Here is a 24,269-nt window from a genome sequence, read left to right on the forward strand (position 1 = left end):
AAACAGCATTCTGTTAAAGCAGGGCTGAAAACTCTGAGAGCTGGCATAGGAATGGACTTTTCTCTAAGGTTCAGGGTAACCCCTGAGTAATGTGGCAGATGGATTCAGTTAGCCTCAGTTAAAATATGAGGAGAACTTTGGGCTGGTTTGGCAGAGAGATATTGCTGCAGGGGTGGGAAGAGAGCCTTCAAGGAGAAAGTGTAGTAGCAAACCCTACTGCAGAATCTTACAACACTGAAATGTATGTCTTGCTATTGAAATTAACTATCATGAAAGAGAGATTTTGAATTTTGTATTAAAATGTGCAGGACCCTCCCCAGCTGCAAACAGTAACAGGTAATATCCTGATTAAAAAAAGATACAAATTTCTTTCCATTTGCTTGGGGTTCATCAGAGAGTATCCAAACTTTTATTGTACCAGCAATTAAAGACATAAGCAGACAAATGGAGGCTAGCTCCTTAAAAACATTGTAGAATAACCATCAAATTATGGTCATCAAATGCCAGTTTGACTCTCTGGCAAAAGGAATTCCGCTTATAAAACACAGAGGCTCCTGTCTTCCTACCTGTGAGGACACTGCACATACTGTACAGAACTACTGAAATACAAAAATTAATAACCATATTGAAGAAAAAGAAAGGTGGCTGATTTTTCCTTTTTTCTGATAGCTGGTGCTTGCAGTGACAGAAGCATCTAAAAGCATGTACTTCCAGTGTATTTCTTGAGTTCGTAAATATAGGTCTGTTTTCCAGAGGTTAACTTTACAATGAAATACAATTTTTTAAATAGAAATACTTCTTAACTTGAAATAGCAATGCCTCATCTGCAGGACAAAGTAATGGTCGTATTAGATAACCTGAAGATTGTAGAAACACAGTAGTAACATTCACGTGCATCTTGCTTATCTTCTGTGGATACAGGTAAGACACTCATTGCTTTTTTAAACTTCCAGTTTCTACTTCCAACCCTTAGTTTAACTACAATAATTTTAATTTTAAAAGGGGGAAGGAAGATGATTGCTTGCTGTCTCTTTTCCATTCTGCAATTCAGGCCCTACTTCATTCCCCCAGTCCATTTGTTTCCATCTGACAAGTACTTCATTACATGTAGCATGATCTAGGTCTTGATGGGGCATTGTTTGTGCACAACCAGGCAGGTGTTAAAGCTCCTTTCATCATCTTAATGACACATAAGCATCTCTAGGAGCTTCAGTGAGAACACTTACCTTACAACAGAGCAACATCCCGCTTATTTTTAAGTGCAGTCCCTGTTCCAGCCCATTTTGTCCTTATGGATCCAGAGCACAGCACTTTTCTCCATCACTTAATCTTTGATTCTCTTCCTTCATGCCGTTCAGCAATATCTGTAGGGTAAGATACCAAGGAATAAGATGGGCTCGGTCCCTTCATTTCTGGTTCTAGCTACTCAGCACAAGTAGCTCAGTGATTTAGCAGACACATAGGCACAGTTACCTTTGGGGACAGATATCTGCCACTTAGAGTCCCCTTAGGAGCCAGCCGTATCTCTACTGGAACTCTTGCAAAAGAAAAATGTATTTGTGTAACTGAGCAAAACACAGTGGGAGTTTGGTGCTCAGTCCAGGGTGTATGAGTTCAGTAGCCCCAGGGAGGGACAGCCTGGATTCCCCATCAGTTGGGGCAGAAATAAGATTATAGATGCGGTTAAACAGTTCTCTGCTGCTGCTTGGAGGAAGGGTGAGATTTAAGGTGAAGGGTTGGTCAGATCACCGTAAGCGCAGTGGAGGAGGCCTGGACTGTACAATAAGAGACTTTAAGGGCTTGTACTCATGGTGCATTGAGAAGGTGGCAGCTTGATAAGGTCTGTTGAATTTGAGCTGGCAAAATATGCTGCTTTACAAGTCCCCTACCCCGGGCTGGTGCACTCATAATTTTCTGAAACAATTGTTGTTTACATTGAAGTTTTCCATGCTTGGACTTTCTCCAAAGGCAACTTTCATTGTCAGGTTTTAGCAGAAACCCTGCTGCTCGGATGGGCACATGGAGGGAAGAAGGATCTTTTTAAAACAGCTGAATCTTATGCTGCAGTCAGGAAACAAACGGCTGAAGTCTGGTACTTGGAATGAATGAAAGTCTTCCCTAATACCAAGCATAGCCGAGCTTTTGCAGGGCAACATGAAGTATGTATTGCTTTAACCCATTTGGTTAAGGTCAAGAATGAAGTGACTGAATGTCCTGGCTGGTTACAGAAATGCTGTTCCTCCATGCAGAACTGATTTGAGTATTGAGCTATGGGCTCAGTGTTGTTGATTTCAACATGTGATGGATCAACCCCACAATTTAAGAGCAACCTCAATTGTCCAGAGAACTTGCAAGCCCTCCTGGCAGAGTTGTGCAAGACCAGAGGGTTAGTTTGTTTTGTTTTGTTTAATGGGGTTGTAACCTTGCCAAGCAAAGAGGCAGACTGCACATCAGTAAGGACAACTTTTTCCCGGTTTTAGTGCTCTGCTGAGATCACAATAATCTTCAAGAGCAGATCTTTAAGTCTTTTTAAAAATTGCTCTTGGTAACATGACCCTTTGGGGTGTTGAATTACAGCAAAGCTCGCGTTTCCACTATATTGTCTTAGCTAAATCAGGAATTGCTCTGCAATCTTGGAAAAATAGTTTCAGCTTTTTGTCTCCTTCTAAGAGGACAAGAATTAGAAATGACCTGACAACAAATACTGTGTAAAGATAAGAAATTACTGTTGTTGTTACAGAAATATGGAACTACTGTGAGTTACTACAAATACTTGTTTTATTACTGTCATTACTATTATTGAATTAGTAGCTGTGGAAAAGATCTGTAATGTAAGAGGAAATAGAGGACTAAAAGGAATAGTTTGTTTGACTGAAAAGGAAGAGAAAAGTGTTAGGCAATTAAGAATCCTCTTTATGGTCCAGTCCAAGAAAAATATTCAATAAAGTTATATTGGTGGTAATCTAGTGATCTTCCTGGTAGCAAAATTGGAGGTAATTTTGCTATCATTTCTCATTATTCTTATTATCTACTACCACATAAGTAGCAATCCAGAAGTGCCCTGAGTCTGTTTGTACCCAAAGCGAACATCAGCATCCTTCTTGAAAGCATTCCAGATGTAACCAGGGTCATAACAAAACAGAAAGTTGACGGGTTTATTGTGATGCATGTTACAATCAGGTAGTTATCTGATGGATCATCTGCTTTTTATGATCCATGATGAGAAATATAGCTGTCATATGAGGAACAGATTTCTCATCATAAAACTTACCTCTGTAATTTCAGCACCTGAATAAGTGCTGCCTCAGGTGCTGATTGTGCTAGTAAACACTGTCTGAAGAGTGATTTCCCCATCTGCTTCTCCTCCTTCCATTTAAATGCACAGTTTGGCAATGAGTGTGTTTCTGCCGTTCCCTTTCCTTCAGCAGCTGCTGCTATTAGAGATCTCATACGGGGAGGTTCCTGTCGGATAGCTGGTGATGCAGGAGTTCACCTGGGGAAAGAAAAGCCTTTGCAAGGTATGTAGGTCAGTGTTTCTGCGGGTAGCTAGTGAAGCAATCTCTCACGGGGAAGTTAACTCTCTGGTGGAGCAAATCGCTTCAAGCCACTGCTGCCATTGGAAGGGGCTGAATTCATGTAAGTCCAACTCAGGTTTCCAGTGTAATTAGTGAGAGAAAAGCTCCTACTTTATGTAGATTTTGTATCTCCATATGGGTTAGGCTCTTAACTTGTCATCTGGGTCGGATGTCTAAAATTACAGCTTTCAAACCCCTCGTGCCATATTTATGTACAGCGTTTTTTTTGATGGGAGAAAACAAGATACACATTGAGGGCATAGATCAAAACATTAGGTCCCCAGAAAGCTACAATGGTTTCACCACTATCCGTAAGACTCCTGGTATGAATTGCATGGATGTTAAAAGCGAGGAAACCTCTTCGACTAACGTGATGATTGAACCACAGGAACAAATTTTCCTCTCGGATTTGTGCTGCAGACCCCCTATGTTAGGGAGAGGTCATACATTTCAGTGTGCTGACAGACACTGTTACATACTGTGCTTTATTCACCCCTGTTCCGCTGGCCTCCAATAGTCCTGTGAGCCTCTGAATCCCTCTGCCTTTGGCACTTCTGCTGGTGAGGCTCCCAGCTGGGGGTGTGGTTTAGCTAAAATGGGTGCTTTTCACCAAAAGAATAAATTATTCCTATACTACTGTCTGAAAAGGGTGGATCTGGAGCCAATTTAGTGAGCATAAGTTACAATTGACTTTGGAAGTAATAACTTATGCTTTGAGCTTCCTTAGATGTATAGCCAAGGAGCTGTCTGACTGCATGTGTTTTTACACATCTTTCAGCTAAATTAGAAATCCAAGTGCAAAACTTAATGTGAGAAGATATCTTGGAGATTTGTGACCTTCCCAGAAAGACTCTGGGTCCATAAACCAGCCAGAGGGTCTCTTGGTTTCATATACCTCCCCCACCCCCCACAATATGGCACATAGGTAAATAGTAAATGGAGTTTATTGTATATTAATTATTGAATATGGCTATAATTTGCCCCAGTCCTGGCAAGCACACTCTGCTGGAAAGCTGATTAGTGGAGGCAGCCAACTTAACTGAACACCCTCTCCAGAGATGCGACCAAAGATTGAAATATATGTATTCATACGGCTGAAAGGTAGAAGAAAAGCCTTAGGAAAGCAGAAGATGGGGATTGCACTGAGCTGGGAAATAGGCCGACAAGGGGTGGAGCCTTTAAAGAGATGGGGAGGAAGGTAATGGTAAAAAAGGAAAAAAGTGTAGTAGAAAAACATCAAAGGAAAGATAAAAAGAATCATGAATTGGAGATACTGAGAATATCCAAGGACACTTGGTCCAAGGAGGAACCAAGCTGGGTTTGCATCCTGTTATCTGTTGATGCTGAGAAAAATAAGAGCTTAAGCCAAACCCTGAAGTCAAGGAGAGAATCTGCTGTTGAGTTTAGTGGTCTTTACGTCAAGCTGGTGGAAAGGGGACTAAATCAAGGAGAGATAAAAAGAGCAGGAATAATGGCAGAAGCAGACAGTTCATTTCTTCCTACTGTCAAATTTGTGAGTTTAGCCTGGTGGGCTGCTACCAGCAGTGATGATGAACATTACAAACCTTGGCTGTATTTAGCCCGCTCAGTCACTGCTTGGCCAGGCTCCTGTTGATTTCAGTGGGAGTTTGCATGAGAACGTGCAAGTCCCTCCTCCCCAGAAATGGGAATTCCCCACCAAAGTATTCTGTCAGATAGCTTGAGCAGGTGCATTGAACTGCTGATGTGCTTTTAGTACATTAGATAGCGCCTCTGACGCCGTAAGCTAAACAGTTTTGGTCTTGAATATAGAAAGCGAAGCACTTAGATTTGTGGGAAGAGCAGCTTTATTTTAGAGAGATGCTGAAGTTTGTACGAAAATACATAACTTAAGGCACACATCTGAGCAAAAATTACCCAATGAGAACAAAAACCGTCTCGAAATGTGCTTTTAATATGTGGATTTGAATGTGTTAAGCATTATGTATGTTGCTGCACTTATTTTTGTTCTTATGTAGACAGGCACGAGTCTTCCCTACATTATACTTTCTCTAATTCATAACCATGCAAAATGCAGACCAAGTAGGAGTAAATCGAGTTAGTTGCACCTTTTGGTTAGATACGTGAATAACTCTTCTGGATGTAAAGCAGCAGCAAACAATGCTCTTTTTACCTAATATTTGCATGTCTGCTAACATGAAGGATCACACATTTCACACAGTTCCTACACAATAATAATTGCAGATGGAAAATGTCCCGTTACTCATGTAGCTGGTCATTTTTGTATGCAATTACCAGAATTGCATGCTCAGTTCCAGTAACCATATGCACAAAAATAGGCTGCAACAACCTGCTTAGGATTGTTAATAACATGGTCCAAAGTCTCAGTCTTTATTGCTGTGTTGTTCTATGCTGCTTTTGTAAGAGGACTGTGCTAGGAATGAGTTTGGTTGTTGACTATTCGAACAAAATGCATCCTGTTATCTGTTAAAGCTGAGAAAAAAAGAGCTTAAGCCAAATGCTGAAGTCAAGGAGAGAATCTGCTGTTGAGTTTAGTGGTCTTTACGTCAAGCGTGCTGCTGGGGCTGCAGGACTGCAGAATTTCTGTATTCGCCTGCATACGATTTAAATACTGAACTTGGTATAATGAGCTGATGGGCCAGAAAAGAGATACTGCACCCAGTGACCCTCTGTAGTGCATGGTTCAAATAAGGAACAAGCAGCTTCTGAAATTCTGCATTTAAAATACACGCACCTTGAACTAGCAATGCCATAGAGAGGTGTCAGTCTTTGCCATAAGCGATTCAAAATCAGGCTGCAGTAGTTCAGACAATACTTAATTGGCATTTCTCTTTTTGCATATCACTGTTCTCATTAGTTTTAATACATGATTTTTTCCCCGCCTCTACAAACTTCTTTGCCTTAAAGGATTCATGAAGGAAATAATTAAAAAGTACACAGAGGAAAACTGTCTGAGCAGAAGGGGCAGAAATCCAAGGTGGTTTAGGGAGGTGCCCCAAACTCTCTTTTGGATGATTATTAATTTTTTTCTTACTATTATTTTATGACGCTGTTTAGGTTTAATTATTCATGTTTTCCTAACCTGCGTGACAGGCATAATTTGAAGAGCAATAGTAATGATCAAGCCGTGGAAGTGCCAGCTGCTGCCTACGTGCTCAAGCAAGCATAGAGCAGGCAGTGTCAGGAGAGAGTGCTGTCTCTTGATTAGATCTGAACTTCTTTTTCATGCTGATGAAAATGATCCTGACTTATTATTTAAATGTAAACGATGCCAAAAGACATCTGAAAAGTCAAAGCTCTCTAAGTTCACTGCCTGTACAGAATAGTAAGTTCATGGGACTTTACTGCAGTGTATGCTACTAAAATATATACGGTTTTAGTTTTTAAAGATACAATTGTTATATTTGGGTCTTTTTAGTGCAAAGTGCCAGGCAGCCCATCTTGGTTAATATGATCTTTTTATATATATATCAGTGAACAATTTCATTCTTTATATTTTCAAATCAAACCTCAAGACCACAGAAATTAGCAGTTCTGCCATATACCGTGTGCTAGTGTATTGTAAAGCTCATTTAGAAGCTGTGGTATCATTTTGGTTTGGTTGGTTACTAAAGCTTCTGGTTGTTTCATGCTTCAGTTGTGTGTTACTGCAGTGAGATGCTGTGGGTAGCACCGTAGAACAGGTCGTAGTACATCATCAGAATGTGAAGTCTTTTCTGATACTTCTAATACTAAGTGGAGATTGAATTATTAATTTGTGCATATCTTGGCAAAAGTTTATAAAGTGTTGAGCGGCTTTTATGATAAGTTTGAATGCTTGTATATTTCTTTTTTTAAAAAAATACATGGGATGATGCACTCCTATAAAGTTCTGATGAAGCCTGATATCTTTTGGAGTGAAAATGAAATCTGGGGAAAAGGAAAGTGTTCCACTGTAGGCTGCAGCATCAGCACACTGCAGGATCCTTCCTTGCAAATAACAGAGTGAATCCCTGTCTGAACAACAGTAAAGTGAAACAAATTTCTGTTCTGTGTTGCCAACCTTTGCAGTCCTGTAATTAATGTCATATTATCTTTTTGGGGGGCTTTCATAAAGCAGAAGGTTCTAGGATCTTGTGATTACACAAATCTCTACTTCTTAACACGTTAACTTTTTGCTCTGACCTTGTATGTGTGGAGAAAATCTTTGAAAAGATGAAAATTAAGCCTTTAGAGCAGAGAAGACAAGCCAATAAACTCATGAGTTCTGTTACTCCCAAGTCAATGACAGGGGCCTGGAGGGGAAAAGTTGAGCAAGCAATGATAACTTTTTAATATTACTAGGGTATTTGAGTTTTATGTGAAAGAAGCTATAAAAGAAAATCCAGGAGCAGAAATAGAAATGAAACTTTAGGCAAACAAGAAATATGTGGTTCGATAAGTCATCTGCTGCATCAAGGTACTATATGCCCACTCATCCTTGGAGCAGTTTGCTGCTGGGGGGGCTGCTCAGTACAAATCAATGGCAAGGACTTATTCAGGGCAAATTATGCCAAATGCACTGTGACGTGAATGCTTTGGCTGTTTTATCTGTAGTAAGCTATATATCAGAGGGAAGTGGTGGGATACAGCCTGGGTTCTCTTCTTGCTCTTCCCTCTCACTCCAAGGTGTTGGTCAAGTCCCTAAATGCTCCTGCCTCCCAGCTTTGTAAAATGGGGGTGACAGTGCTTTCTTGCCATTGCGATGTCATTACTATTGCTTAACTATATAAAATCTGTATGCTTCTTCTCTGGTGGTCCTTCATAGTCATTGTAGTGCTGCTGTCAAGCAGTTCTATTTTGCCGAGATGGTATTACGTCTAGTTGAGATCTTGCTCAGGCTACAAGTGGAATGAAGCTCCCAAGATGTTTAATCTAGTTTTCTTCAGCTGCTTTTTAGATTCTCAGTAGATACACGACAGTTCTGTTATTTGTGGCTTTATGTGTTCATGCATATTGCCTGTTACATTGGAATACATCAAAGTAAACCAAGCCATAAGGTTTATTGGTGACCTGCACTGGAAAAGAGATGTGAGCTGCAGGTGAAGTCTAACAGAGTATTTCAGGAGGTGATGTTTGATAGATTTTCAAAGAAAGGGCTGCCATTTCTGTGTTTGTGCGGTGTATGGTGGGACCCTTACCTGCCAAAACGTGAATGAAAAATAGGATTGCTTGTCTGAGGAACAGCTCTGTCTTTCATATCAAAACTTGGCAATAGATGATTCCTGTACGAATGGTCTCGAGAGACACTTTCCTTGTAAAGGAATCAAGTGATGGATGAGGCATCTCACATTTTAAATGCTGTACAGGTGAAAGCATCAGAGTATTCTGAGCCCATGACTACTGCTGCATATGTCTGAGTAGTTTGTTTGCTTTTTAATTGTGGAACTAAAGGAGGTTTGGTAAGTAAGGCAGGAGCATTAGAAAATGCTAACTGTTTTCCTGCTGTAATGCTCTTTCACATTTGACTGCTGCAGGGTGAAATAATGAAGAATTTTTTTGTAACAGATCAAAAAATCCTTTCTTGTTTAATTGAAAGTGTTTAAGAGAACAAGGTCATTGAGAGGACAGATTTCAAGAAATGGTATTTGCATTTTGCGATGCTTTGGAAAGAAACAGAGCATACTATGCACGCTTTTAAAGTAGATATGGCGGACGCTCTGCCAAATCTGTGGAATTTTATAGGCAGCTACTGCGAACAGTAACAGCAGTAAATGAATCTGCTTTTTACCCCTACCGAAACTGGCAATGTAAGCTTTAGGAGATCTTTTTGCTTTTTTAACATTTATTTCAACGTAGTTTCAGCCCCGTCAGCAAACCTCTGCTGCGTTAGTGGTAATATAAGTTGTCTCCCAAACCCTGCAATATTCAACACAAAATTCAGAACCTGAGTGAAGAGAAAGCTGGCACTGGCATGTGATGGACTACCATTGGAAAAGAAAAAGGAACAAGTCTGTGAGGATACACAGAGAATACGTGGGGAAAAAATGGAAAAATATTCAAGTGAGAAGATGGCTATAGCAGAAATGAGGAGAAGAGAACAAAATCTCAGTGTGAAGTGACATATTTTGAGGGTGAAGGAGAGATGGGGAAGTAAGGCCAGGTTTAAAAGAATATTTGTGAGGAAAAGGAGAATGATGCTTAAAAGAGAAATGGGAGGAGCTTGAGTGAAAAAGAGAGATTGGGAGAAACATCAAATTAGGAAAGGAAAATGTCTTAAAATAAAAAGAGATAAATGGGATTTTACAGGAAAATAAATTAGCCAAAACATGGGAAAGATTTAAACAACAAGGAAAGTGAGAGAAATTAAATACCAAGGAAAGGGAAGGATGGAAAATACTGACCTGTAAAAGAAAATGAAATAGTTGTATTAATTTTATTGATTTCCGGAAGTTTTTGTGGTGGGTTGGATGTCTGCTCTGAGAGAAAGTGAAAGATAGAATAGGAAAAACTATGATTTTTTTTTTTTTCCAGGCTTTCCTGTGCAGGAAATGTAATAGGAAGTTATTTTTATTAACCAAGATCAGAGAATATGCAACAACAAAGTACCAAGAATGGTGTGGAAAATCCGGTTATTTTTCCAGTCAGACCAGAAGAACCTGTGGCCATTGATCAGCTGGAGCCTAAGGGTCAGATTATTAAGCAGCAGGATCAGTAAACTGAATGTCTATTGGAATCTGTGCGTCTTTAAACACACACCAACCAATTTACTTTATAGACAAAAAAAAATCTTGAACACCATGTAGCTGATATTTGTAGCCATTCATTAATTGTTGTGTGGTCTGTTTTGTCTACCTAATCAACACAAAAAGCGGACTTGTTTGATTTCATTTGCAAATGTGAAACTGATTTTACGGAGATATACTACTTGCTGAGCACTATTTTTCCATCAAGACAAGTCAGGTTACACTGGCCACCAAAAAATGATGATGCAGAAGAGCCAGAACAGTGAGAGCCTGGGACAGACAGAGGGGAGTGTCTTCTGCAAAGTGTTTTGGAGGTTGTCAGGTGGAAGGCACCCCTCGGTTCAGCATAGCCATGATGCTGGGGAGGGCTTTATCCTTTCAAAAGCTGTAAGATGCTGTGGCAACACTCAGCCCGCACCTCTAACATACTTGCAAGGGACTGTGAGACAAAGAAGTGGGGAGCACAGTGCCTTTATTTGCAGCAATAGCATTATTTTCATCTGTAAAGGAAATATTCAGTTGGTTACCTTGCCTGGACTTAGCAGTGACCAGTGTTTTATCTTAGCAGTCTTGGTTGAACACACATGCAGAATAGAAATACGTTTGTTTATGGACAGGAAACGCATAAGCCTTTTAATGGATAAAGCGTGAGTTTGAAGCATTAAATGTGACCTGCTTTGTTGTATGCCAGTACCTGCAAAGGGTTATTCTTTGTAGTGTCCTACTTGGACTCAAGCACTAAAGCTTTCATCAAAGTAAATCTGATTATTTTGCACATGGTTTTCCTGAAAGGATGTTATGATTTTCTAGATGTTTGGTGGCTGGTGATAAATTAGGCTTTTATGATGTCATGTGAAAGGCCATTGCTTGGACTTCCTTCTCTAGCAAGTGCGCTGGAGAATACATTTGGGACGTACTCAGAATCAGAAATTATCCTACCTTGTTTTATTTTAACCCTTTTGTGGACCATTGCTTGCTTTGTAACTAGAGGTGTTTGGGCAAGGGTTGCTTCGCTTTTGCAGACAGGAGCCTCATGGCATTCCGTCCTGAGCCCCCTCCATATATCGTATTTGGATATGTATATATCGTATAATGGATTTTTTTGCCCTTGCGTAACAAAGCCTCAGCTCATGAGCTCCCTTTAAGCCTTTCACAGCTTAAATTTTTTCCATATATTGTGTCTTGAAAAGGGTTTTCAAATCAGATGGGGGTTTTGGTGAAAAATTGGAATGCAGTGAGGGGTGGGGGGGAAGGTGGTGCATCCCATAACTTAGGTCAGGTTTATGACCATGTAGAGGGAGGCTGCTTGTTAAAAAAGAAAAGGAAAAAAAAAAAAAAAAAGCAGCCAGCAGTAAAAGGCAGTACATAACTGCTTTGTCCAGAGAAGTGCAGCTCCCTTCTTCATCCCCCATACTGCAGGGAGGGAGTATTTTACAACTGTGTTTCAAACAATTAGAAATGACTAACCATCCTCCATGCTACCTCTTTCGTACTAGTTAATCCATGGTGGGGAGGAAGACAGGAAGAGAGAAGTATCCATCCCCTCGCTGTCCTTCCCCCCCCCCCCCCCCGCCCCCAGCCTTACCACAAGCTTCAGGGGGGCAGAGGTTCCTATATCACTACAACAGGTAAGGAAGGGAGTGTCGTCTCTCCTGCCCAGCCGGAGTCACAGCCCAGCCTTCAGGGTAGCGAGATGAGCACTGAACACAGGGCAAAGACAGCAATTGCTGTTACAGGTGGGGTAGAATTTTCCGATGACATGCTCTTTAGGTGAAAAATGACACTTTGAGTAAATTAATACTTTTATTAGGGCAAATATAACAGCACACCCTTCAAAAAAATTTTAATATCATTTTGATGTTAACATAACAAATGTCTGGATTTTTTCAGAGATGTGAATATCCATAGGGGTAGCAAAATCACCAAAAACAATGCATCCTGTACTAGACAAAGATTTCATTCTATGGAGTAGTAATATCCTGCATTCATTAAATTGCTGCTTAATGCTATAAAGGTAGATAGATAATACCTATAGGTAGAATACAAGATCACTGCCCTAATATTTATTGGTTTGTTGCTTATCATTTGGTGTTTGACTAGCAATGATGACTAAACCTAATAAGGTTTCCAATATAAGTTGTTACAAACAAAGGATTTTTTAGTAGGAGAAGAAACTAAGTAGCCTTGCAGCGTGAATTTCAGGGGCTACCAGTTTTCCGATTCCTCTTGACGTGTCAGTCAGGGAAGACAACTAACCCTAGGGGCCATATTCCATTTCCAGTAAGAAACGCAGCCGTTACTGCACAATAAAACCTGCTGAAATCAAACAGCTTCACAGAGTGATTTCCTGATTGCAGAAAATGTGAAAAGTAGGAGCCGATGAGGAAAATAATCAGAGTGGATTAAAAAAAAAGTGAGAATTGCGTTTAATAATTGTAAAAGGTACTGTGCCCTTGTCTAAATAATACATACTGTGTGTGGCAATAAAACCATGTATGATGAAGACATGATTATGCTACTCTCGCCCCCAAAATTGTTGTCGGAGTAGAGAACAGGCTGCAGTGAAGCAAGAAGCAAATGCATTTAAGAGAGAACAAAAGCAGGACTTGGAGGTACCAGTGAAAAGAGAAGGCACCTGTTCTTTTCCTGCACTGCAGCTGATCTCCACCCATATGAAAGATGTTCATCCCTCACAGGGTCTTGGTTTTCAGTGACGTGAAGGTGACACACGGGGTTTCTATCTACCGTCCGGCCAGGAAGCCTGAAGAAACGTGCTTGCGTACAACCTCCCCAAAACCTCTGGTGTAAAGAGAAAATGCAGAAATGTTTCTATCCCGTGTTGTGCAAAATCCAGGTTATTCAGGCACCTCTTTATGCACGGGTTAGCTTGAAGCACACAAGGGTTGGCTCACACGTCATTTCCTACCAGCAGCCAGGCTACATGGCAGTGACGGCCAATGGGAGCGGTACCACCTTTAACCAGCGTTTGCAAAGAGCAATGCTATTTTGTTAGAAGAGTTGGAAAAGCTTAGTTCGATTCATAACAACATATAGCATTTAAGTATTAGTTTGCATTTTAGCAAACATGCTAAAGATTTTTAGCTGTGCTGTATGTGTTTGGATGACTGGCCGTGCCATTTCAGAAAGAAAAGTGTTTATGTGTTCACCACTAATACCTAAACTATCCTAATTATGGCCTGTACATGGCAAATTCCTCTCCTCCAGAAGTTCCATGCTTTTTCAGCAGAGGCATTCCTCTAAACCAGACACGATCTCGCCATTCGGAAGCCTCGCTGGCATTTTGCAGAGCCATAAGCGGAGGTTACACTGGCATCCAAGCTGGGGAACACCTTCCAGGTTTTCCCAGGAGGGCAGAATTGGGCCTCAGGGCAAACCGAGAGGGAGGAAAGCACCCGCCTCACCGCAGCCAGCTGCAGGAATTTTGCTGTTTGCAGCAGCGGGGCTTTCCCACGTGCTGCGGGGGGAACACCCTTCAGCCTGCCTCACGCGTGGGATCCTGAGAAGCCCTCCGTGGCCCGACTTGCAGCAGGATGTCCTGGCACAGAGCTACGCCGATCCCCGTGCAGGACGGCTCCTGATGTGCGAGCTCAGCTCCAGATCCAAAGCAAGTGAAATTCAGCACTGGCTTCAGGGATATAGGGCTGTAATTCGGGAGGAATTTTATCTGGCTCGAGGGACCGCACTGGCCAAGACGTTTTCTCAGGCTTCACTTGGCAAGTCAATAGATCTGAGTAATGCTCAGCCCTGCAAGGGTCTCCTGTGCCTGCAGCTCCGCTGGCGCTTGCACCGTGGCCAAGGCCTGTGCACGCTCCCCTCCCAGGGACGCGCGCGGGCTGCGGCCTCGCGTCGGTTCACCGGGGCACCGGCTCCGTCAAAGCGATTAGGGCCCGGCGACGAGGCTCCCGAGGCACCCGGGGCCGGCTCCCCCTGCTTCGCCGTTTTATCTGCGGTGTCGGTGGGGCTGCCAGAGCCGGCGCTGAGTGAGCCCATTTCCCCGGAGCGGAGCATTGTTCCCGGCCTCCGGCCGCCGCGTGGCCCCGCTGATGGACAATACCGCCCGTCCCCGACTTCCTGAGCAGACCAGACAGCTTGCTGTTTTCTTCTCATCTCTTATCACCCCCTGTCATTGAAAGAGAGGTCTGGCTTCAGCTTCAGTTTGGGCTGATAGGCAGCAGCGAAGTGGAAAAAGGCACAGGGGAGGGAGGGGAAGAGGAGGAGGAGGGAGAGGAGCTCCATTACTGTTATTATCGCCCTAATGTTTATTGCTGCTCTGAGTTCATTTGCCTTAACCCTTTGGAAGCTGGTCAAATTAAAGATTATCAAACCGATAAGATAAAGCCGCTGTGCTAACGCTCCTGGTTCCTGGTGGAGAAGCGAAGGCTACGCTCACGTTTTATTGACCGTGCGCCTTGTGTTGCCGCTTCGTTGCTGGAGTACAGTGGAGTCCCCAAATAAAACCTTACCCTAAAGATGCCCGGCACTCGCAGCCTGCCGGGGTCCGTCAGACTTGCAGGGGCTCAGCACCGTGCAGAATCAGCCCTTTCCTCAAGTCGTTCTTCCCCCTCCCCTACCCCCTCGAAATGGTTTTAGTAAAAATGGAGCTTTCTGAATAGGGAGGGGATTTGCACAGGAAAACATGGAAGGGGAAAAAAACATTATGCCTTTTATTTTAAATGGCATTTTGTTACACGTGAGTTTCAGCCTATTGGTTGCTTTTGCCTTTTGCCTTTTCCTGTGGTTCTTTGCAAACAATACTGTCTTTCTGCAAAAGACTGCTGACCCAGGAGTGGAAAGCAGACTGTTCATGCTGCATTAAAACAAATTTAGATCAGGAACCAAATTCACTGGCATTCTTCTATTCCCTCGGTACCCTAACTGCTCCACAACTTTGCTTTTCTAAGAACAGTGGAAAGAAAAAATGAAAACTGAGCGACACATTACAGCTCTTCTTAAATTCCTGAAGATGTTTACTGTGTTCCTTGTTAGGCTTGGGCTCTGCTCATTGACATGTTTTATCTTCAGTCTCCTCGTATGTACTGTGGAGATAGGAGTCTCTTGCCTTATAATTATACTGTTTTTTCCCTGTTACTATAGATATTATAACAAACACTACCCTTTGCAAAGAAATGGAGCCAGTGCGCTCTGCTTGTGGATCTCCGTAAGCACTGACAGCGTACAGCAGACGCAGTGCTTATTACTGTGACTCCTTTGGGGGTTTGATCTGAGCTTAGCTGAACCATGCATTGAATTTTGCACCAGCAAGGTGCACGTTTACAGGCTCTACAGCTCTGATTTAGTGAGATCTTACTACTTTTGTTCACAGAGTGGACAGGGAACAGCTTGGCTGAAGTCACAGAAACTGCTCTCCAATGTTGCATCTGGGGTAAGACACAATGTCCCCAGGCCTGGTGGGAGACAACCAGTGCAAGAGAACACCAGGGAATGGAAGATAAGGGTGATAGTAGAAGAACCATTGCCTAGTGAGCAATACATGCAGTCTCCTGACTATTTGCAACAAACACTTTAACGAGACTGTTCTCCGAGCAATGAGCTGCAGCAGATACCCAGATATACTGTGGGGTCCGTGTTACAACTGAGATGTGCTACGTGAACCCTCATTAAAAATTGCTATGAAAAATGCCCCAAAAAGTGCACAAAAGAGAAGACTATTGTATTACTGAGATATAATGGTGAAAACGCAAAACTGCAAGCTAATGGTGTCTAATTAAGTTGCTGTGTTTGTTAATTTTTCTTTTAATGGGATGAGTTAAAGCTGAAAGGTGATGGTTTTAAGAGGGAAATAAGGAAAATAAAGCACAAGCAGGGTTTGCAGGAAACTTTGGCCCCTAGACTGTCGAAATCCTTCCTGACAAAGCTTCTCAAGCAAAAGAGTGCAAGACTAAACACGCAAGCCAGAGCCTCCGCCGAGCTGGGTCTGTGCTCTTTACTTATGGGAGCTCTGATGTAACAAATCATCTTCCAAGCAGTCGTGCTGATTGTGAACGTAACCCTGGCCACTTTTCAGATGCAGTAAAACTGTTGTGTGCTTAGATCAAGTCTGTTTATTTTTAGAGGTAAAGCCTTGTCTCTGCTGCAGCGAGCGGAGCTGGGCACGATTCCATCACAGGTGTTTTACTGAGGACTCGATCTCACTTTTATTCTGGTGTAAGAGAGAACAAAAGCTGGCGCTCGGCGCTGGCTTCAGCAAAGGCACGTTTTAAAGGGAATCAGCTGAGCTGTAGTAATAAAGGAAGCCTTGGCCTTCTTTCAGGCCTTGCTATCTCCTTTTTCTCACATTGTCTCGAGGCTTTAAATTTTCAGTTAAAGTTAATTGAATGAGACAGTGATACATTGCACAGCGAAACCAGATCAATCACTGCGCGAGTCAAAATAGGAGTCGTGATGACACTCAGAACAAGAGCTTGGGAAACGTGATATTTACATTAAAATATTTTACATTTTTGTCTCATGGTTTTAAAACCAAATTTAAAAATGCCTTACCCCATTGCATAATGAATTTCTCTCTGTTTATCTGTAGGTATGTGCTTGTGTGCATTTGAACAATAAAACCAAATCAATCATAAAATCATATTTAGTACTAATAGGGTATTTTCTACACAGTTATGCAGCCTCATTTACAGAAAAGGTAAACCAGAAAAACTCATATCAGATAAGCCCATTTTCTCTGAGAGACAGTCTTATGACAGTGAGATGCACATAAAGCCGTAGAGGAGTTTACTCGCATATTAAGTGGCAACAGAGAATTTGACTGTTGTCTTTTCCATCTTCCTGCCCTTTAAATATTTACATGGCCATTGTTTCCAAGTCTTAGCTTGCAGGTAAAACTTGTCATTACTATTCACTTATGTTAACTGTATTTGCATGTGGAATAAAGGCTTGTTCCTCCCAAAATAGATAGGTAAAAGCAAAGACTTAATGTTACGTTCCTGATCTAAGTACTGTAAAAACAACAGAAAGCCTTAATCAGTGTTTTCAGGTTTGCAAACTCTCAGCTCAGTATCTAAATCCTCAGGGTTTTCACAAAGGGCTTTGTTTTCCTGTCAGTACGTAAAGCACAATGCCACAGAAAAAGTTATCCTGCAGGAATACAGAACATGAACGGGTGTCATTTCATCAGGTGCCTCTCCATCAGGAATAGGGATAATGGGCAGTTTACATTCAGCAGCAGCTGTTTTTCGAGAGCACTCTCTCATCCCATTCCACCCCTCCAAAAAAAAAAAAAAAATCTAGGTTTTCTCCCGTGGAACCTCACCTCTTCTTTCTTTGCTTTCTGATCTGTTTGTACCTCCAGAAAGTGAAGCCCTGACACTGAAAAAATCAATACACTTGAATGATCGGAATGCCAGAGGTTTTTTGGTTGTGGTTTTTTGTGGGTTTTTTTTTTTCTCCTTTTGGAAGCCTGACAGATGCATCTCTGGTTTCAGTGAAAGACTCAAATAATATAAACAAGCAGTCATTCTGTTCCATGAAGAGTTTTTTTTAATATTCTTATTTTATTGTAATTACCTTATTGTTTTCATATTATGAGCTACTTGTAGAAAAATACAGGAAACATGACTGCAATACAATCCTTTAATCAAGAATAGCTTTGTTCCAGTCATCATTTCCATTCAGTGTTGAAACTTTGACTAAGAAGAATACAATCAAAACTTGAATTTAGATGTAATATGGTGTTAATCTTATGTTTTCATTTGATCTCTGTACCTAGTAACTTCTATAAGAGAACCTTTTTAAAAGTACCTAGGAGACATTTTGTGCGTAATGCTATTCTCAAGTAAATCTAACTACAAAGCAGCATTTCTCAAAAGTACACAAACTTCTTCAGGAGAGCCATTTAAAATCTTTTAACCTAAGTCAGCTGGGGATTGTGTATTATCATATATATTAAATCTTCTTTTTTTCTTTTTTTTTTTCCCCTCACAGATTATGCCACAATACCTTTACTGCATTATTGTTAAAGTATGTGAACTTTTAATGGAGAAATACTTTTTTTTATACTTAAATGGATTTAATACACTGGTTGTTTGTGTTATCTCTATGTCTAATCCACCACTGCAAACAACTTCACTTTTACTGATTTGCAACCTCCCCCCAACCTTATTTTGGCCTATTCAGCAGCTGAGTGTTTATGTTTTTGAACGAAGGGCTGGAATTAGGTAAAGTATTTTTTTAGATAAACTGTTCTAACAAAAAGCATTTGTCCAAGAAAGTTAAAAGACTGCTCCCAAGCTGTTCAAAAGCAGAATGCAGCTACATACAGCAGGCAATGGCAATTAATTCTGTTCTTCTCAGTCCTTCCTTTTTTTTTTTTTTTTTTTAGATGGAAAGCCAGTATCCTAGATAGGCTCAGTTTCAAAGGATGCTTTCGATATAAAGATTGTGGATGTAAAGTTATTACTTACATAGCATTTATAAAAATGAAACTCTAAGTTTTATGATATGGCTTTTATGACTTAAAACTAGGTGGTATTAAAACACTTCTAGCTAATGGCTTAAATTAGGACTGAATAAAAGGCAGTTGTTTTTATACCGAAATTATTATTTTAAGAAGGATTTCCTTGTTTCCAGGCACATACATACACACGTATATAATGTAAATTAAACCGAACTCCAGATAAAAAGCATACCTCCACGAGAACATTAGAGTCTGATCCAAATTTTATCAAAGCTAGTGGGAGTCTTTCCCATTTCAAACCAGATTTTGCAATCCATATTCACATGACCCTCCAGGGGATCCCTCGAGCTGATGCGGTTTTACATGGCTTGGCCTCAAATGTCTGCTGCAGTTTCTAAAAACCCATTATAGGGCTGCAGTAGGAAATCATTTAGTCTAATTTAAGGAAATCACAGCATTTTTTATTTTCATATCATTTTGTTCTGATCCATCTGTTTACTCTTTCCTGAAGGCAGGCTGAAATGTTTTGAGCCTAAAGACTGAACTAGTAAGAACGCTGCCTGGAATAGTCTCGGCAGACGTGTTTGTTCCACATCCCCTTCTTCGGTGCAATATTTCCTTTGGTGGATTTCCTCTGCTCCTGGAAGCGAGCTGTCTAACTTTCTGGAGCACAATTATGAAGAAGAATTTCCTACATTTTACTGCACAGGATGAGGTGATTTTGGAAGTTAACATGACCTGAACCACACATGCACAAAAGATAGCATCTGAAAAAATGTAGTGTGTGGCAGTACAGTTGAAAAACAAAACAAAACAAAAACCAAACCCAAAAAAACCCCAAACCACAACCAAACCTACAGCCAGAAAATGCTCGTTAGCTCCACTGCTGGCCAGAGAGTGGAAGAGGGAGAAGAAACGCAGTCCATGCATTTTTCTGGAAAGCCTGCTGTGTTACCACCATAAAGTCAAATGCAAGAGCAGAATTCAGCCTTAGTTTTGTTGTTCTGTAACAAAGTTGAGTTGGGTTGGTTTTCTTTACACCTGGACAGATATAATTTTAGTATTTACTGCTACAGAGAAAAGAAGCTTGTGAGGAGAGATGATATATTTTATTAAATCAACACATACAAGTGGAAAAAGCTAACTATTTAAGTAACAGTACTCGAATTTTAAAGGAAGAGTCAAGTCAGTTTTTTCACTCAATTAGAAATGCAGTCAAAGGAGCTTTTTTCTTTGTTTAATTTTGTTATTTTTGATGACTGGTTGTGGGATTGTTTTGGTGTGGTAGCATTTTTAAGAACACTTGAACAGTAAAGCAAGTATGACCAAAATCTTGGTTTTTGTAATGGTTTCAAGATAATTTCTTTTCATTTATGAGATATTTAGATATTTCTTTCCATGTGGATGCTCAAAATACTCTAGAAAAAAAAGATGTAGGCATTCAAAAGCTGGATGTTTACTACTGTTGCGTGTGGTTACCCATATTCATAACAGTCTTTCAGCATCATCTGTCTGTGATCACGTTTTCATTTGAAAAAGACTAGTTGTCATGTTTGCTGTATGATTTACATTATTTAAACAAAGGGGGGGGAAGAATTTGAAACAGCTCATTCAATAGCACGATTAAGACATATGATAACTTCTTATAAAATGTTCACCATTATGCGACTGTAAGACTGGAGTTCAAACCCCCCGCACACACAAAAACAAAGAATAACTCTTTTGGTCTAAAATAGCCTGGTGAAAGGATGCTGCCTCCTGGTGATTTATAGGCATATGAGCTTCCACTAAAATTGCATCCTAAAGAGAAATATTTTGTCCTCGGAAGAGTCTGCCAGTGGCTCCAGCTGCGCTCAGCTCGCAGGGGAGTGTGAGCAATGGGGAGGCCATTGAGGTGGGGAGGGTGAACGCTTCTTGCAGCGCCTCTCTCTTCTTTTCCGCAGGATTTTCTGCAAGGGGACTGTACCAAAGCCAGACAAAAGCTGAACTGGAAGCCGAGAGTCACGTTTGATGTGAGTAGCCTTTCTGGCATGCGTTGTGCCTGCCGGGTGTTCGTGTCCTCTGAAAGCAATCCATGGGAGGTGGGGGGGACCTTTGTGTGGGGTGACTCAAGCACACTAGGAAATCCCATTTTTTGTGACACCACCCACCGCCCCCCGGCCAGGCTGCAGCTCTTGTTTTGAAGACAGCAGCCACCGTGGCAACGCGATGCATCCCTGGTGGCTCTGCCAACCCACTCTGGAAAGGGCTCAGCAGGTATCAACGTTTTGGAAAAGAGCAGGCGCTTGCACTGGGGCGCCAGCTGGGAGACGCAGGCTGTGACTCGAACAAGCCAGTTTCGAGAGTGTCCCACCACTCCTGTGACAGAGCTGGGGCCAGGGCCAGGTGCTCTGTGGGAAGAGCACAGCAAAGCCTTGTCCCTTCCTTGTCCTGCTGCGGGGGACTGGGGGGCTTATGCTTTGGGGCACTCCCAACGTGCTGCCCGTTCGTCCTCTGCGCCGGGGCCCTCATCTGCCTCTCTCCCTCCTCGCAGGAGCTGGTGAGGGAGATGGTGGATGCCGACGTGGAGCTCATGAGGAACAACCCCAACGCCTGAGCCCTGGATGGGCCCGAGAGGCGCTGCAGGACCCGCGCTGGGGGTGCACCCCACAGCCAGCACCCCCATGAGCTGCCAGGGCCGGTGTGGGTGGCCACCCCTTCCCATGATGGTTTTACTGCTGGCCTGCCTGTGCATAAAAGCCCGGTTTTATCCCCCCCAGCCCACCCTCCACACCCTCCTGGTGCCTCTTGCCCCACACATTATCCCAGGGTCAGCCCTGCCCGGGCTAACTCTGCCTCCTGCCATTAACTGGGGAGCGGTCACACCCCCCCAATACTGCACCTGAAGTACTGATAGGCCAGCAAGCCCACTGATTTCCATTTTTTTGTAATTAAAACTCATCTTTCTATTACTTAGGAACTCCATTGCATTTTTAGTACTTTCTCCCATTCGAAAAACAAAAGTGCCCCCTGCCCTTCACCCCCAACCTCCCCTCTCCTCCAGCAACAACAGCAGCAAACCTCTGGCACTAACGTGGGCTCGTCATCCCCCCAGCCCTTGCTCCGCTGCTTCCCCTCTTCTGCCTTTCCTGAACACTCCTTGTTTTTCTTTCCTGCAGCCTTACCTCCACCCCAGCGGCCCATTTCCACCACTTGAACTTTGTAAAAGTTTGGATAACTTGATATAACTTGCAGTGAAATCGCCTTTTGACCATGCCGAATTAATTCCTAATTGCTGGAATCGCTTTCAAACCCGTCAGAAGGGGCTTATAAGCGTTTTTCAGATCTTCATTTCAGAGCACGTAAATCACAGAAAGCCTTTTTGTCCAGCACCTTCCCAATCTGGGGGTTTAGGGTGTTTTGGGTTTTGTGCTCCCCCCCCCTCCAGAATCAACCCATTCCCCCTCCATCCTCTTCCTGCTTACTATAATTAGACCTCGGATGGGAGTTTGAATCATCTCAGAAGATGACTTAAGAAATAAAAACAAAATAAATAAAAAGCTTTAAAAAAAATAGAAAATTCAAGGTGAGTAAATATTTTTGCACTTTTCGTGCCAAGGTACCCGGGTTATCCAGAGGTCGTCGAGCCCATACATTTCCCGTTGGTTTAGGATCTTCCACCCACCAATTACTCCCATCATTTTAGCGTTATGCCTCGAAATGAGCAAATGGGTGAGATACACGGCGGGGGAGATGCACAGGGAGATACACCCTCTCGGAGTGCACCCCTTGCTTTTCTACTTTGGGGGAGCGACACCCCTGCCAAAAGGGGAGCAATGGCGGGGGCGGGGGGGGGGGATGCTGAGCTGGGAGCTGGAGGCAGCGGCTCCAGCAGCTCTCGGGAGCGGTTTCGTGATGGAAGTGGTGAGAGGAGACGGGGACGGGGCTCGGGAGCAGCCTGCGAGGAGCCGGGCTGCCGGAGAGAGAAGGCTCTTTGTGCGCCTGGCGTGAGAGGCGGGCATTTGCCAGAGGTGCAGTGGAAAATGTGCGAGCTGGCGGTGGCCGCGGCCGCGGAGGGGCGCGGAGCGGGGCGCGCCCGGGCAGCCGGAGCAGCCGCTTCCTTCGGGGCTGTCCCCGCGGGAGCGCGGAGGAGCGCGGCCACCCCAGTACAAGGGGGAAAAGAAACGTGGGAGCCCGGCCGCTGCTTGGGATCCCTTCCTACAGGTGCACGGAGTACGCGCCCTCGCAGGGCGGAGAGGAGGAGGAGCGGCGGGACCTGTCAGGTGAGGGAGAGATGTCCCTCTAGCACTGGCTCCAAGCAGCGCCTCACGCGTGGGAGGCTCTCCAGCCCCCACGCACAGTCTCCGCGGCTCATCCGGCACGAACCAACGCCGAGCGGGGAACGGACGTCCCGTCCGTGGGGAGGCCTGGAACTCTCCGCGGAGCGGGGGGCGCTCGGGGTCACGCACACATTGCCACTCACCACCACCTCCCCGGGTGTGCACCTCCACGCGTGGTTATATTCATACAAAGCCTCCTGGGGTGCTTTTCCCCAGGACTACGGGCACGACACCGCGGCTGAGCCTTTTTTTAGAGTAAAATAACAATAAACCCCTTCCCCGTGGGTGCGTGTCCTTTGCATTAGCTGTCTTCCCCCGCAGTCCTCACACCGCGTGGGTCCGCTGCCCAGCCCCGGCGGTACGCGCTCGCCCCCTGTGCCGCGGGCACCCACCCACGCGTGGTCGCACGGCTACGGCCGTGCTCTGCGGGCTGCCGCCGCACAACCCGACGGCCGAGGGGGTCCCGCCGTGCCCAGCGGTGGCCCCCCTCGCCCCGGGGCCGAGGCCAGTGGCGGAGGGGAGCGGTCGAGCTCCGCCTGCCCAGCCGCACCGAGGGCTGCCCCCTTTGCAGCGCCTCGGACAAGCGGTCGCAGGTTGCGGGTGCCGGATCTTTGGTGGCGCACGTAATAAAATTAGAATGAAATAATAATAACAATAAGTATTAAAGCGCTTCTATGACAAGGTATTTTTGTATTGCTGGGAACTTTTTTTTTTCTTGCAGTGATTCACTGGGAGGCTTGCTGGTACATCTGAATATTAGTTCACACATCTCTGCAGAGGGCTGGGAACCTTTACATAAGCTGCCAGTTTTCCTTCGACCTCGGTTTGTTGGGGTTTTTTTTCTTTGCCGTCTCTAACTGTGGCGCATTCAAGAGAAACATTTTTATTCTCCGTTTTCGGTCTCTACATTGGGGACGAACGGGGAAGGAAGTAGAAAGGCAAAAATTGGGTTTAGACCAAGAGGTCCTTCCTTGGACCACATCCTTGCGCTGGATGTCTTTTTGATTCTTTTGAAAAAAATAAAAATAAAAAATGGTAACAATAAAAAAAAATTGCTACCGATCATGGCAGAACAAAACGTGCTTTTTATAATTTGGCCAAGGTCCGAACTGCTTTTCGGTTTCCTCACCACCACCTTCCTGCCCGACTTTGAACTCCTCCCAAAGTACCGCTCTTTGCAATGACCACGAAATGATTTCTTGAAAACGAAATAAATAAAAAAATATAAAATAAA

The 24,269-nt window shown here is 43.3% G+C and overlaps 2 protein-coding genes across 7 annotated transcripts in view; one reads left to right on the plus strand and one right to left on the minus strand.

Annotated features, from left to right (window-relative positions):
• Positions 1-21,667, plus strand: part of GMDS (GDP-mannose 4,6-dehydratase) — a 432,191-nt gene extending 410,524 nt beyond the window's left edge. For both annotated transcript variants that reach the window (XM_075744931.1, XM_075744932.1), the window contains exons 10-11: positions 20,660-20,728; positions 21,250-21,667. In XM_075744931.1, coding sequence (XP_075601046.1) covers positions 20,660-20,728; positions 21,250-21,312 — 132 coding nt within the window. In that variant the 3' untranslated portion in view covers positions 21,313-21,667. The remainder of the gene's footprint in view (positions 1-20,659; positions 20,729-21,249) is intronic.
• Positions 1-24,269, minus strand: part of FOXC1 (forkhead box C1) — a 39,520-nt gene that overhangs the window by 2,550 nt on the left and 12,701 nt on the right. For 2 of the 5 annotated variants that reach the window (XM_075744924.1, XM_075744925.1), the window contains exon 3: positions 11,962-14,420. The gene's annotated coding sequence lies outside the window, so the exon portion shown is untranslated. Of the gene's footprint in view, positions 1-3,271; positions 3,494-11,961; positions 14,421-20,708; positions 21,253-24,269 lie in introns of those variants that run through there. The other 3 variants (XM_075744926.1, XM_075744923.1, XM_075744927.1) reach the window with 3 other exon arrangements.

This window comes from Balearica regulorum, chromosome 2 (genome assembly GCF_011004875.1).
Source record: "Balearica regulorum gibbericeps isolate bBalReg1 chromosome 2, bBalReg1.pri, whole genome shotgun sequence".
Classification (NCBI taxonomy): domain Eukaryota; kingdom Metazoa; phylum Chordata; class Aves; order Gruiformes; family Gruidae; genus Balearica; species Balearica regulorum.